Source organism: Aedes albopictus, chromosome 3 (genome assembly GCF_035046485.1).
Source record: "Aedes albopictus strain Foshan chromosome 3, AalbF5, whole genome shotgun sequence".
In the NCBI taxonomy this organism is placed as follows: Eukaryota; Metazoa; Arthropoda; class Insecta; order Diptera; family Culicidae; genus Aedes; species Aedes albopictus.
Window position 1 is genome coordinate 17,722,667 of NC_085138.1, and position 12,691 is coordinate 17,735,357.

A 12,691-nucleotide genomic window follows, 5' to 3' on the forward strand; every position below is an offset into this window, starting at 1 on the left:
GATTTCTGAAACATTCCTGGGTGTTAAGAAGTTAGGAATCGTCAAGGATGTTCCAGGGTTGTTCCATCGGCCAGGGGCATTGCAGGGAATTTTCAGAGCTGCTCCAAAAATCGTTGTGGGTTTCAGGGATTTTTAGGAGCGTTTCATTAAGTTCAAGGGGTTTTATCAGCAGGAGGTTCCCGGGAGGTTCCAGGGGCAGTCTGGGTGTCTTCCATGGGGCTTCAGGGGATTTCAGAAGCGTTCCAGGATCTTTGAAATAGTTACAGAGTCATTTTTGGGATACTTTAAGAGATTCTAGGGTCATTTAAGGGAGTTCCAATGTCGTTCAGCGGAGTTTCAATAGTTTTCATTGGCTTTCCGTTGGATATCAGAGACATTCGAGAGAGTTTTATAGACGTTATTATAAGGAATTTCAGGAACAGATTACGGGTTTCAAGGTCGTTCCAGGAGATTTCTGAGGCGTTCTTGTGGTTTTTATTGGGTTTCTACGGTCGTTCCGGGAGTGTTACGGGAAGTTTTAGGAGCGTGTCAAGATTTTTCAAGGGGTTTTAGGAGTATTCCAAGTGTCTTTACGGGCGTTCCAGGAGGTTTCAGGGAGATTAGAAGGAGGGAAATTCCAGGGAGTCTAAGGGGTATTCCAGAGAGTTTCATTAGAATTTCCTGGGGTTTCAGGGAGTTTCAAGGCGTATCAGGGAGTATCATTCAATATTTTTATGTACTTTTAATTTGTACGGGAAAAAGAACAAAATGGGACATCATCTCTAAATATATTTAACAAGAGATGATCCGTTTGGGGTTTTAACATTAAATAGCACGACTTTTGAACGACTTTGCATTATTGTTTGTTTAAATTCATCTAAAATTCTCAAAAAAATCGCATTTTATAGGGGATATTGGATAAAATGAGACACTTATTGTGATCAAAAGTAAAAATTTTACGATACAATGTTGTCTGATATTCAAACATAAAGTTTTTTGAAATATACAGTTTTTTTTATTTATAGTATCTAAGTTTGATATATTCAAATATTCTTGACAAATTTAGAGGAAAGTGATTAAAATGTGACACTTCGCGATGTTTTTCAGGAAAGGGGTTAGTACCATTCGATTCCCTGGAGTTTTTTGCTTGGGAATGGGTACCTGTCGTTTGCTTAGCGGACGGAATTAAATTGCGTCCGTTTTTTTTTTTGCTCTAATTGGTACACTGTGGGGGGGTGTCAAAAGAAGTCAGGTGTGTTTCAGGGGGTTTCAGCAGGTTTCAGAAGTGTTCCTGGATTTTAAGGGGTGAAGATATGACGAAGCCACAACCGTAATTTTCAAAAGCACAAATCCGAAGAACGAAAATACGGTTTGGGCTGAAAAGTTGATCGGTTGGTCACCAACGAATTGACCAACTGGTTAATCGATCAAATTTTTAGCGCAAAGCGACATTCGGTTCTTCAGATTTGTGCTCCTGAAAATTCGAGGTGTGGATTAGTCATATCTTCACCTTAATAATCTTCAGGGACATTCCATGGTTATAAAGGGGACCCAGAGGCGTTTCAGGAGATTTTATTGAAACGCTTAGTGAATCAGGGACGTTCTAAAATTTCTCATGAGTTTCAGGAAGCTCGAGGGGCGTTGCAGAGACGTTTCATGGAGTTTCAATGGGTTTATCGGAATTCCATGGAATTCGTAGGGGTTTCAGGGGCGTTCGATGGGGTTCAAAGGCGTTGGGGGAGTTTTCAGAGGCGTTGCAAGGATCTCAGGGAATTTTAAAGGTATTTTTAGTGGTTTCAGGGGCGTTTCAAGAGATTCGAGGACGCTTCAGGGGGTTCCAAGGGATTTTAGAGAGCTTTTAAGGTTGCGTTCCGGGGGTTTGAGGGGTGCCCTAGGGGGTTGGTGTTTCTGAATCACCCGAATCCCCTGGGAACCACTGAATAGTATGGTAAGCGCATGAATAAACCTAAGTTATACATTTTCTATTTTTGTAAGCTATCCACAACCAGAAGACGCCGTGCGATCCGGGAATCAAAAGAGTTCTTGTGAGCCCACCCCGGAAGTTGCAGTTGGCTAGACCAGCAGCTTGGGGTTAAGCTCGTCCTCTTCGGGACTGACACGGTCGACTATCGTGGTTTAAAGTGGTTTCAATTGGATATTTTTCTATTACCGTGGATTACCCATGTAGAGGGTAGAGCCTTCATTAACCCTAAAAGGGTTACCTGGGGTCCATTGGACCCCAGGCGCCTTTCAGAGCTCGTCTTCGATGGAACACACTCAGCGAGGTGACGAAACTGAGGCCATGAAGGTATCCCTTTTAGGGTTAATAAGCAATTTAAAATTCATCGTAATGTGTGTTTTATTGTTTGAATTAGCAAGCTACCATATTAATACTGTCTCAACCCTTCAATCCACAGAACCCGACAAACAGTTCGAGGCCATCATTCCGACGGAGCAACGGATCGGCTGGATGTGGGCCATCATCATCTCGTTCACCATTCCGGAAGTGGGTACACTGATTCGGGCGGCCCGCATCTGCTTCTTCAAGAACATTCCCCGACCTACGTTCGGCCAGTTGACGGTCGTTACTCTCATGGAGGGCTTCCACGTGGCAGGCTTGGCCATGTTGGCGTTCCTAATCTTTCCCAATTTGGATGCTGTTAAGGCGGTGATGCTAACGAACTGCGTCTGTTTGGTGCCGGCAATTTTGGGACTACTTTCGAGGTCATCCTCGGAGTCGAAGCTGCCCTTCAAGTATACGGTTGATGTGCTGGCCATTAGTGCACAGGTGACTGGATTCGTGGTGTGGCCTATGCTAAGCGGTTCCTTTGAACTGTGGTTCATTCCGGTGGCTGTTTTCCTGGTGTCTTGTCACTGGTGGGAGAATTACCTCTCACTGAAGAGCTATTTTCGTAAGTTGATGATGTTTGAACTAATAGTTACTGGGAAATAATATATCATGAGCAGTGAAATCCCAGCTATCGACGTCTACTCTAGTACAGAAGCTTTCAGCTTTTTTGCCTCGAAATGCACTTGAGACTTTTTGACTTGATTGGTTTTTATTTCTGCATTGGTCCGTAGATTATAAACATTTCAATGAAAATACTATTAAGTGTCACTGTGCACTTGTCAAGTCTTCGCGGTGCATGATCTGAAAACCTCTGCTCTAGAGAATTGAAAATTCGTGCATTTCAACTAAACTCAAGCGACAGCATCCACGAACCAATACCCTAATCACCAGTCATTTCCCTGTTCCGTAGGACCATTCGCCACCCTGGCCACCATTCGGGAAAAGCTGACGGAATCTCGTTACAGTACCTATCTGTTCGTATCACCGTTCAAAGTGTTGCTCTTCCTGGCAGCGGGCGTGTATCTGTCCGGTCAGGCCGTTCCGGATTTTTTCGCCATGTTCAGCAACGGCTGGGGCAACCACACAATCGTGGTCCGTGAGGTAAGAGAAATGGCTAGGCTAGAGTGATTTTCATTCAAATGAAATGTCTTGCAAACGTTGCTGATGGGTCGCACCCACATAGGCCTTCCCACCAGCCCCCTTTTTTGCCACTGTTCGAAGCGTACGTGATTACATCAGCGCCCATCGGATTATCTCTTTCGTTGGGATATTTTTTTCTCGCCACCACCAGCACCACCGAGCATGATGATTTTTTCACACGCAGATGAGCATGCCACTGCGCTGCGCTGGTCCTATGGGTGTGGCAATTTTCCATCAACGATCTTTTATTTTTTGCGTGCAGCTTGGCCACAGGAATTCATATGAGGTTTGGTATGCTGCTGCTGGAACATCATATGGCCATCGCTGCCAGTAGATGAATGTAATGGGAAAACGCGTCATCAATTCTACGACGACCGGCAGGATGGCATACGTGCGATGTCGAATTCATGGCATTTATTCTTCGGTGGAAATTTCATTGGTCTCTCTCTCTCTCTTCTTGGCGTAACGTCCTCACTGGAACAAAGCCTGCTTCTCAGCTTAGTGTTCTATGAGCACTTCCACAGTTATTAACTGAGAGCTTCCTCTGCCATTGACCATTTTGCATGTGTATATCGTGTGGCAGGCACGAAGATACTCTATGCCCAAGGAAGTCAAGGAAATTTCCTTTACGAAAAGATCCTGGACCGACCGGGAATCGAACCCGTCACCCTCAGCATGGTCATGCTGAATACCCGTGCGTTTACCGCCTCGGCTATATGGGCCCAAATTTCATTGGTGTCAACCCGATATTGCTAACAAGTTGTTCGGTGCTTACTTGGATGGAATTTCCTGAATTTAAGACTAATGGAACGATTTTTTTCTCAACAATATTTAAATCATAGCGATGGGTTGCATTTAGGGTGCCATTAGGAATTATCGGCAGGTTTGTTCTCTTCGTCATGGAGTTTTTTTTCGGACAAATTTCCCGAAACTTGATCATGTAATGCAGTTTTGTAAGGAAGGATTTGAGGTAAACTTTGAGTTTAACAGGTTTCAAAAAAACATAATGAAGGTTTGTTCAAGAAATTCAAGAAATTCAAGGGGGTCCAGCACTGCGTTACGCTTCATACAAAAATTCAAAAATTTCCATACAAAAGTTGTTACGTGGGGGAGGAAGGGGGTCTAAAATAAGCAAATTTTGCGTTACGTTATATTTGAATGAACCCTAATCGATTAAATAAACTACTAAATCTCGGGACGATACCTTGAAGGAGTTCCCTGAATTCCCTAAAAAATCTTAAAATGAATCTTTGAAAGAATCTTAATTTAATTCCTAAAGGATTATTGGAATGAATATCAAGAGAAACTTAAGAAGTGATTCCGAAAGGACCCCATGAAAAAATGCTGAAAGGATTCCATTAGAAACCATTAAAGGAATCTCAGAAGAATTTCCTAAAAGGAAGAAGAAATGTCTGAAGAAATCCACAAATAAACATTGGGAGTAATAGCTGAAATAATGTCGGAAAGAAGCTTTTAAAGAATCCTGAGAAAAATGACTGAATAAATCCCGGGGGAAGAATCCTTGAAGAACCTCTAAAAGAATCTAAAAAGGCTTCCCTATAGAAATCTTGAGCTGAATTAATGAAAAAATCCCGCTACTCAATGACAAAAAGACTCCTGGGAAGAATTTCTGTAGGTATTTCGAAAGGAATCCATGAAAGAAACCTGCTCTACACTATATCAACCCAGGAGAAATCCAACTGAATAATCCCCGGAAGACATTCTTAACATGAACAGCAGTGATTTTGAAACTTTTGGATATGTTAGCATAGCTCCGTACTACCCTTCAACGGCACAAGCAGGGTGCAAAACGGTCCACACAGGGCAAGACAACACCGGTAGATGGATGAACCTTGCGTTGGGGGGGGGGGGTGCGTGTGCGGCGAGAAAATGAGCAGGTAAAATGAAAACGTAAATCAAAACAGCAAGCAGAACTAATTTCCAAAAGTGAATGTGAATAGCATTTGTAAAAGTAGTTTGAATGCTAATAAAATGCAATTGCGTTGCTAAACTCTACTCGAGCTAAGGGCACCTTGGATCAAATAAATATGTAAATCTAAGAGTGTTCTATTAGGCAGCAGATTAGGTTTCGATAAAAGCGCCCGACCGTGAGACGCCATACCTGTAAGAAAGAAGTATCATTGCAAAAGAAACTATAAAATGTAAGTAAATAATAAAATTGCTAAAGAGAATGTATATTAAAATGCAAATGCGTTTATTCCCATTGTTGTATATTCGAATAATAAATAGTTTGAAGCTGTTGCAAAAGTTACTTGCCTGCTTTAAGAATTCGCTTCTCTCATTAGGGTGGTCCAAAAAGGAACAAGAGGAATTCCTGAAATAATTCTGGGAGATCTCTGTAAGAATCCTGGAGGCACCCCTGAAGAATTTCCAGGACATATTCTTGAAATACTCATTAAAGGAACTCCTGGAGGAATCTCAGAAAAAAATGCAGAAATCACGCGAGAAATCCAGGAAGGAATTCCCGAAGAAATTTCAGAAGGAACTCCGAAAGAAATCACTGAGGGAAACCCAGAAGCAGTATCTGAGTAATCTCTAAAGGAGTCTTGTAAGAATTCTTGAAAGGATCCCTGATGGAATAATGAAAAGAATCTAGGAGGAATCCTGCAGGAGATCTTTGATGAAATCCTAAAAGAAACCTGGGAAATATTAATGATTAGATCAGGAGAGAAATTTTAGATGAATTCCCTGAAAGGAACCAGGAAGAATCCCCGTGAAAATCATAAGATTTATTAGAAAAAGAAACCTGAAAGAATTCCAGTCGAAATCCAGAGAAAATCAATTAAGGAATCTCACGAAGATTTACGAAAGATATCTCCTAAAAACCACGAGAATAATACTGTTAAGAATTTCTAAAAGAATCTCAGAAGAAATCACTGAGAAAAATGAAGTAATCCTGTAAGGGCTTCCTGTAGAAATCCCTGAAAAAAGAAATACCTAATCTCGGGAGTAAGCCCAGGAAGAATCCTGCGTGAATTCCTGATGATGAGCTCTGATGCAGTCTTAGGAATAATCCGTGAAAGAATTACGGAAGGAATGCCAGAAGAAAACCCATTAGGAAACGATGAAGGAGTCCGGCGAAGAATCCCTGAATAATTGCCGTAAAATATCTCTGTAGGAATCCCGGAAAAATCGTTCAAGTAATCCCAGGGGCGAGTATCAATGATCAATAAATGAATCCCGGCAATAATGGCAAAAACCAGCGAAAAATTCAAAAAAAAAGGACTAAAGAAATCTGTAAAAGAAGCTCGGGAGAAATCAATGAAGAAATCCCTGGAGGAATCTCAGAACAAATCCCTAATGGAATCCATTGATGAATCTTCAACGGAAACTCTGGAAAAAGTTTAAAGAAATCGCAGAAGCAACCTCTAAAAGAGGTGGGAAATTAATGAAGATATGCCGGAATCAATCTCTGCAAGAGTCACTGAAAAAAATGCCAGAAAAAACCGCTTGGAAAAATCAACGAGAGAGTAACGGAGAAAATCAACAGAAGTCATCTCAGAATGAAATACGAAAGAAATCTTTGAGTAAATCACTGGAAAAATCCTTGAAAGAACTCCTGAATGAATCTCAGGACGAACCTCTGGAGGAAACGATAGGAAAAGGAGAAATGAAACAATCCCAGGACGAAACCTTACAGAAATCTAGGGAACTTATTATAAGTTACAAAAGATTTGTGTTCTCAAAATCGTATGTAGGTGCAAGAGTCGGCCATTGTGGCGGCCATCTTGGGATTCTAACGAGCCTGTCCTAACCGGAATACAGCAAGTCACGGATACATGTTTTAATATTTTTTTCGAGCTAAATTTTATGCGTAGAAAACAATTATGACAGGGTATGTGTGAAACAATTATAAAAAAAAAAGATATGTGTGAAAATAAAGCATGTTTATACATCTATTCCCAAAAGGCAGAGTTGCATGTGAATCTGCAATGATTATTTCCAAGTTTTTGTGCCCTCAGATGTACAAAAAATACTGTGATATTTTATATTTTTATTTCGCTCTCTCAAATTTAACAAAAAAAACTCCTATGTGATGGTTATGCATATGCTTGCTCACCAACATATTCAAGAAAAACTGCCCTACTTACTATATATAGTAGTTATTGTATTCCTTCATGAATTTCTTTAGAAATCGTTGAGTTTTTTTTTCAAAAATTCTTCGAGTGATTCCTCCAGAAACTTATCGAAGGCTTCATTTAGAAAATCATTCATTGATATCTTCGGAAACTACTCCCACTCTTACTTCAGCAAATCTTTCGTTTGGAAATTCTGCCATGAATGCATACGGAGGTTTCTCTGATAATTCCAGGAATTCCTTTAGGATATTCACAGTTTCCTCTATAATTTACTCCAGAGTTTTCTAGAGATTACCTCAAAATTAGTTTATACACTTTTTGCCTTTCTCGTACACTAAGTGTACTGGAAAGGCTATATGGTCACTCCAAAAACGACTTTTTGATAGAAAGCTCGGAGGGTCGAATCACATATACCAATCAACTCAGTTCGACGAATTGAGCAAATGTCGGTATGTGTGTGTGTATGTGTGTATGTATGGCTGTGTACAAAAAAGGTCACATCACTTTTTTGAACTAAACCTCAACCGATTTTAATGACCGATGGTTCATTCGACGCGGAATGTGGTCCCATTGTTTCCTATTGAAAATGGTACGGATCGGTCCAGCCGTTCCGGAGTTATGGCCATTTATGTGTTCCGGACCGGTACCCCAGGAAGGGGCCAGATATGAAAACGCTACAAACCCATCCATGCGACACATCAAACTACGGCATTTTCGATAACTTGATGAACAGTAAGCAGAAAAATGGTCTCAGACCATATCTGAACCGGTGGTGTCCCGGAGCCGGTTCCGGGTGTCCCACCGGAAGTGGCCAAATATAAAAGTGCACTAAACCCATGCATGCGGCATATCAAACCGCAGCTTTTTCGATACCCTGATAAACAGTAAGAAAAATACATTCTCAGACCATATCGGAACCGGTAGTATTCCGGAACCGGTTCCAGATGTCCCGCTGGAGGTGGCCAAGTATAAAAGTGAACCAAACCCATGCATACGACATATCAAATAGTGGCTTTTTTGACATCCTGATGAAAGGTAAGCAGGAAAATATTCTCAGACCATATTTGAACCGGTTGTGTTCCGGAACCGGTTCCGGGTGTCCCGCCGGAAGTGGCCAAATATAAAATTGAACTAAAACCATGCATGTGACATATCAAACCGCGGCTTTTTCGATAACCTCATGAACAATATGCAGGAAAGCATTCTCAGAACATATCGGAACCAGTAGTGTTCCGAAACCGGTTCCAGATGTCCCGCCAGAGGTGGCCAAGTTTCAAAGTTAACAAAACCCATACATGCGACATATCAAATAGTGGCTTTTTTGATATCCTGATGAACAGTCAGCAGGAAAATATTCTCAGACCATATGTATCTGAACCGGTAGTGATCCGGAACCGGTTCCGGGTGTCCCTCCGGAAATGGCCAAACAAAAAAGTGAACCAAACCCATGCGACAAATCAAATCGTGGATTTTTAGGTATCTTGATTTGGCAAAAAAAAAGTTTCCGGCCATATTTGGAACAACCGGTAGTATTCCTCACCGATTAAGGGTGCCCCATTGGAAGTGGCCAAATGTAAAAGAGAACCAGCCCCATAAATAGCTGTTTTGGTAACCTGATGAACGGTTAACAAGAGAAACAATCATGGACCACACTTTGGAAAACCAATACTGTGCCGAAACCGGTTCCAGGTGCTCCGCCGGAAGTGGTCAAATGTAGAATGGAACCAAACGCATGCACACCGCGCATTAAATATCGGCTTTTTAGATGACGCGCAGAACGGTCAGCAAGAAAAGTCTCAGGCCACTTTAAGACTACCGGTAGTGTACCGGAACCACTTTCGAGTGTCTCGCCGGAACTGGCGAAATGCACAAATAAGTGTTTGACAGTACATCAAATAGCAGCTTTTTTGAATACATGATGATCGATGCGTAAGAACATACAGGGGATACTCAAAATAACTGGGACAGGTAAAATTTTCACTTTTCAAAAAATGTTCAACTCGCTGTAACTTTTCGAAAAGGGCATCAAATATTCTCAAATTTTTACTGTAAGCTCATCAACTAGGTGTGTATCAGTGGTTCAATTTTGGAAAAGATCGGGCCATTCTACACGAAGTTATAAAGATTCTAGAAAAAGGTATAATTATCTGATAGCCAACTTTGAGCTGTTATATCTCCGGATTCAATGAACCGAATGCAATGAAATTTTGACCATTTATGACTTATATAATGAGCTTTTGAAAACATTTGACTAAACTTAAAATTCTTTGCACGAAAGAAAATTATAACGATTAGGTTATTTTTCTAATATAATACCAATTTATCCAAAACTTCATCATCGTTTCAAAATTTGAGATAGTAATTATAGTTCATTTAAATTCCCTCTAATTGACTTCAATATATTAACGTTTCAAAGAAAAGCAACCAAATAGCCGGCATTAAATTGAACAAATAATGGGATGCATATGAAAAATAGATAAATTTACTAAAAAAAACATGGGATAAATGAAACCGCTATAACTTTTTTTCTTATTAATAATTTCAATTTAAGTTAACTGTTTTTCAAAGTTCATTATATTAGTCATAAATGATCAAAATTTCATTGCATTCGGTTCATTGAATCCGGAGATATAACAACTTATTATAAGCTCAAAGTTGGCTATCAGATAATTATACCTTTTTCTAGAATCTTTATAACTTCGTGTAGAATGGCCCGATCTTTCCCAAAATTAAACCACTGATACACACCTAGTTGGCGAGCTTACAGTAAAAATTTGAGAATATTTGATGCCCTTTTCGAAAAGTTACAGCGAGTTGAACATTTTTTGAGAAGTGAAAATTTTACCTGTCCCAGTTATTTTGAGTATCCCCTGTAGCCTCAGACCATATTTTAGACAACCGGTAGTGTCCCGAAACCAGTTCTGGGTGTCCCACTGGAAGTGGTCAAATGTAAAAGTGATCCCACCCATGCATGAGATACATCAAATCGTGTTTTTTTTGGGTAACCTAATGAACGTTAGCAATGAAATAGTCTCAGACTATATTTGGGAGACCCAGTGTGCTCCGGAACCTGTTCCGGTACCGCATCGAAAGTAACCAAATGTACCATGCAACATATTACATCACGGCTTTTTGAATAACCCGAGGAACGGTTAACTAGAAAATAGGCTCACACCACATTACAGACTACCGGTAGGGTTGCACAACCAGCGTTTGGTGCTTCGCCGGAACTACGAAAGTAAATAAAACCAATGCAAGCGACAAATATGTGTAAGAGAACAAAATCTTACAAATTAAACCCACATACAAACAGACGTCGCACTATACTCACTACCTATCGCTCTTGTTTTCAAGGGTCAATAAGATACAGCTCAAATGTGCAGAAAAAAAATTGTGATCTTAGCTTGTTAGTATCGTCTTGATATTGATCAGCCTCCAGTGTTAGTGAAGGTGCTCAACAAAGTGCTCAAGCAGTCAACTGAGAAGTCTGATATTTTTCACCCCTGCTTATACGTTGAACATAATGTCGGACTATGTGCAATCAATAAGTTTTAAGTCAATTCAAAGATGTCTGATAAAATGCTTGCTTTTCTATAAAAATATTCGGATTTAGAAACACTTTGACTTACGTTGCCGGAAAGATTGTGAGAACATGTTCGACGAGAAAGGCACTATCACCACTAGGTGGATTAATTTGGGTTTTTATAAAACCTTCAATGGATTCCTTCCAAATTTGTTCCATACATTTCTTTCAGGAAGTCTTCCACATACTCCTTTTGAAAGTTCTTTAAGAACATCTTCCATTGCAAGCCTCGGGCTGCAAATCTCTCTCTTAGAAAAACATCTAAACTTTCATGGATTGCTTTGGAAATTCCTCGAAAATTTCTTTAATAATTTCCTGAAGAGTGTAGCACGCAAATTGCGGCTAAGAGTTTTCCCGTCTTCTGCTTCGTTCCCTGGCTCCAAAAACAGACGGCTTAAGCGCCACCTCCGAAGAGGACCGTCTGTCGAGTTATGTTTGCCCGGCAAGAAACCCAACCTCAGGGCGGGTTTGTTTTATAAGAGACCAAATAGCGATTTAGGGACGATACAGAAAACTCAAAAGTATGGCTAATCGAGATATCTCACTTATAGAGGTCGCCTTAAGCGATTCTCAAAATATGGTTGATGCTAACCATCGTTCTACCAACTCACAAAGACACCACTCACGAGTATCATCATTGGAAGAACTCACCAATTCAAATTTTCCTGTTAGCTTCGGACACGTGAGTGGAGAGACTGATTTCCCAGGCAGTCTACCCTGGCGTACAAGAATTAACAAAAAACAGGTAGAACGACGCGAACGTGAGAAATCTCGAAGACCAAAAACTGTTACAGGGAAAGCACTAACATTCCACAAAAATACAACATGTTTGAAGGTAACTACCAAAACTAACGAAACATTTATTGAAAATTTGATAACCTAGGTTTTATTCATGTTCCTTTCCATGCTAATTCATCTTCTTCTACTTCCTAGCTTTCCCTACGTGTGTGCGGTTTTAATTGGTTCCTATTCTAATCTGATTCTATCGATATTGATCGACAACGTTTTCTTCCGAGCTCGGTTAGTGTGTGTGGAGTTTAACGCATGCGCATGGTTAATAAAATTGGCTTTTGTTCTACTCACGGTACCCTTTTAGCTGCTGATGAATGCCGCCGGCAAAGAAGAAGCGACGGCGTGGCGGTCGACAGCGCGTTTGGCGAAAAAGGTGCGGTGTGCCGAGCTTTCGGCCGTGGATCGTTAGATCGAAATCCTGAATAAAAAGCCGTCGAACGGCTGTTCGACACGTTTAACAAAGAGTTTACTCCACACAACAAATTTCACAATTACCTTTCTTATTCACATACACGCACACACGAACTATCTTGACCGCACGTAACCTTTGACAAAGGTTATTGAACTAGCTAACTGGCTAACGGAAAGGAACGAAAAGTAACATTAATTCAATCTAAAAGACTTCTCACATTTTACTATATTACATACTTAATTAAACACACCGCGACACAAGAACTTAGAACACGCACTCCCGCCTCTTCCACGGTCCAGGTCAAAATGGACGAGTAGAAGTTCTGTAGGTCCTCA

The 12,691-nt window shown here is 40.6% G+C and overlaps 1 protein-coding gene across 1 annotated transcript in view; it reads left to right on the forward strand.

Moving 5' to 3' along the window:
• LOC109428008 (chitin synthase chs-2-like) overlaps nt 1–12,691 on the forward strand; it is an 80,733-nt gene that overhangs the window by 47,124 nt on the left and 20,918 nt on the right. Inside the window, exons 3-4 of the mRNA XM_062860328.1 lie at nt 2,397–2,891; nt 3,240–3,430. Coding sequence (XP_062716312.1) covers nt 2,397–2,891; nt 3,240–3,430 — 686 coding nt within the window. The remainder of the gene's footprint in view (nt 1–2,396; nt 2,892–3,239; nt 3,431–12,691) is intronic.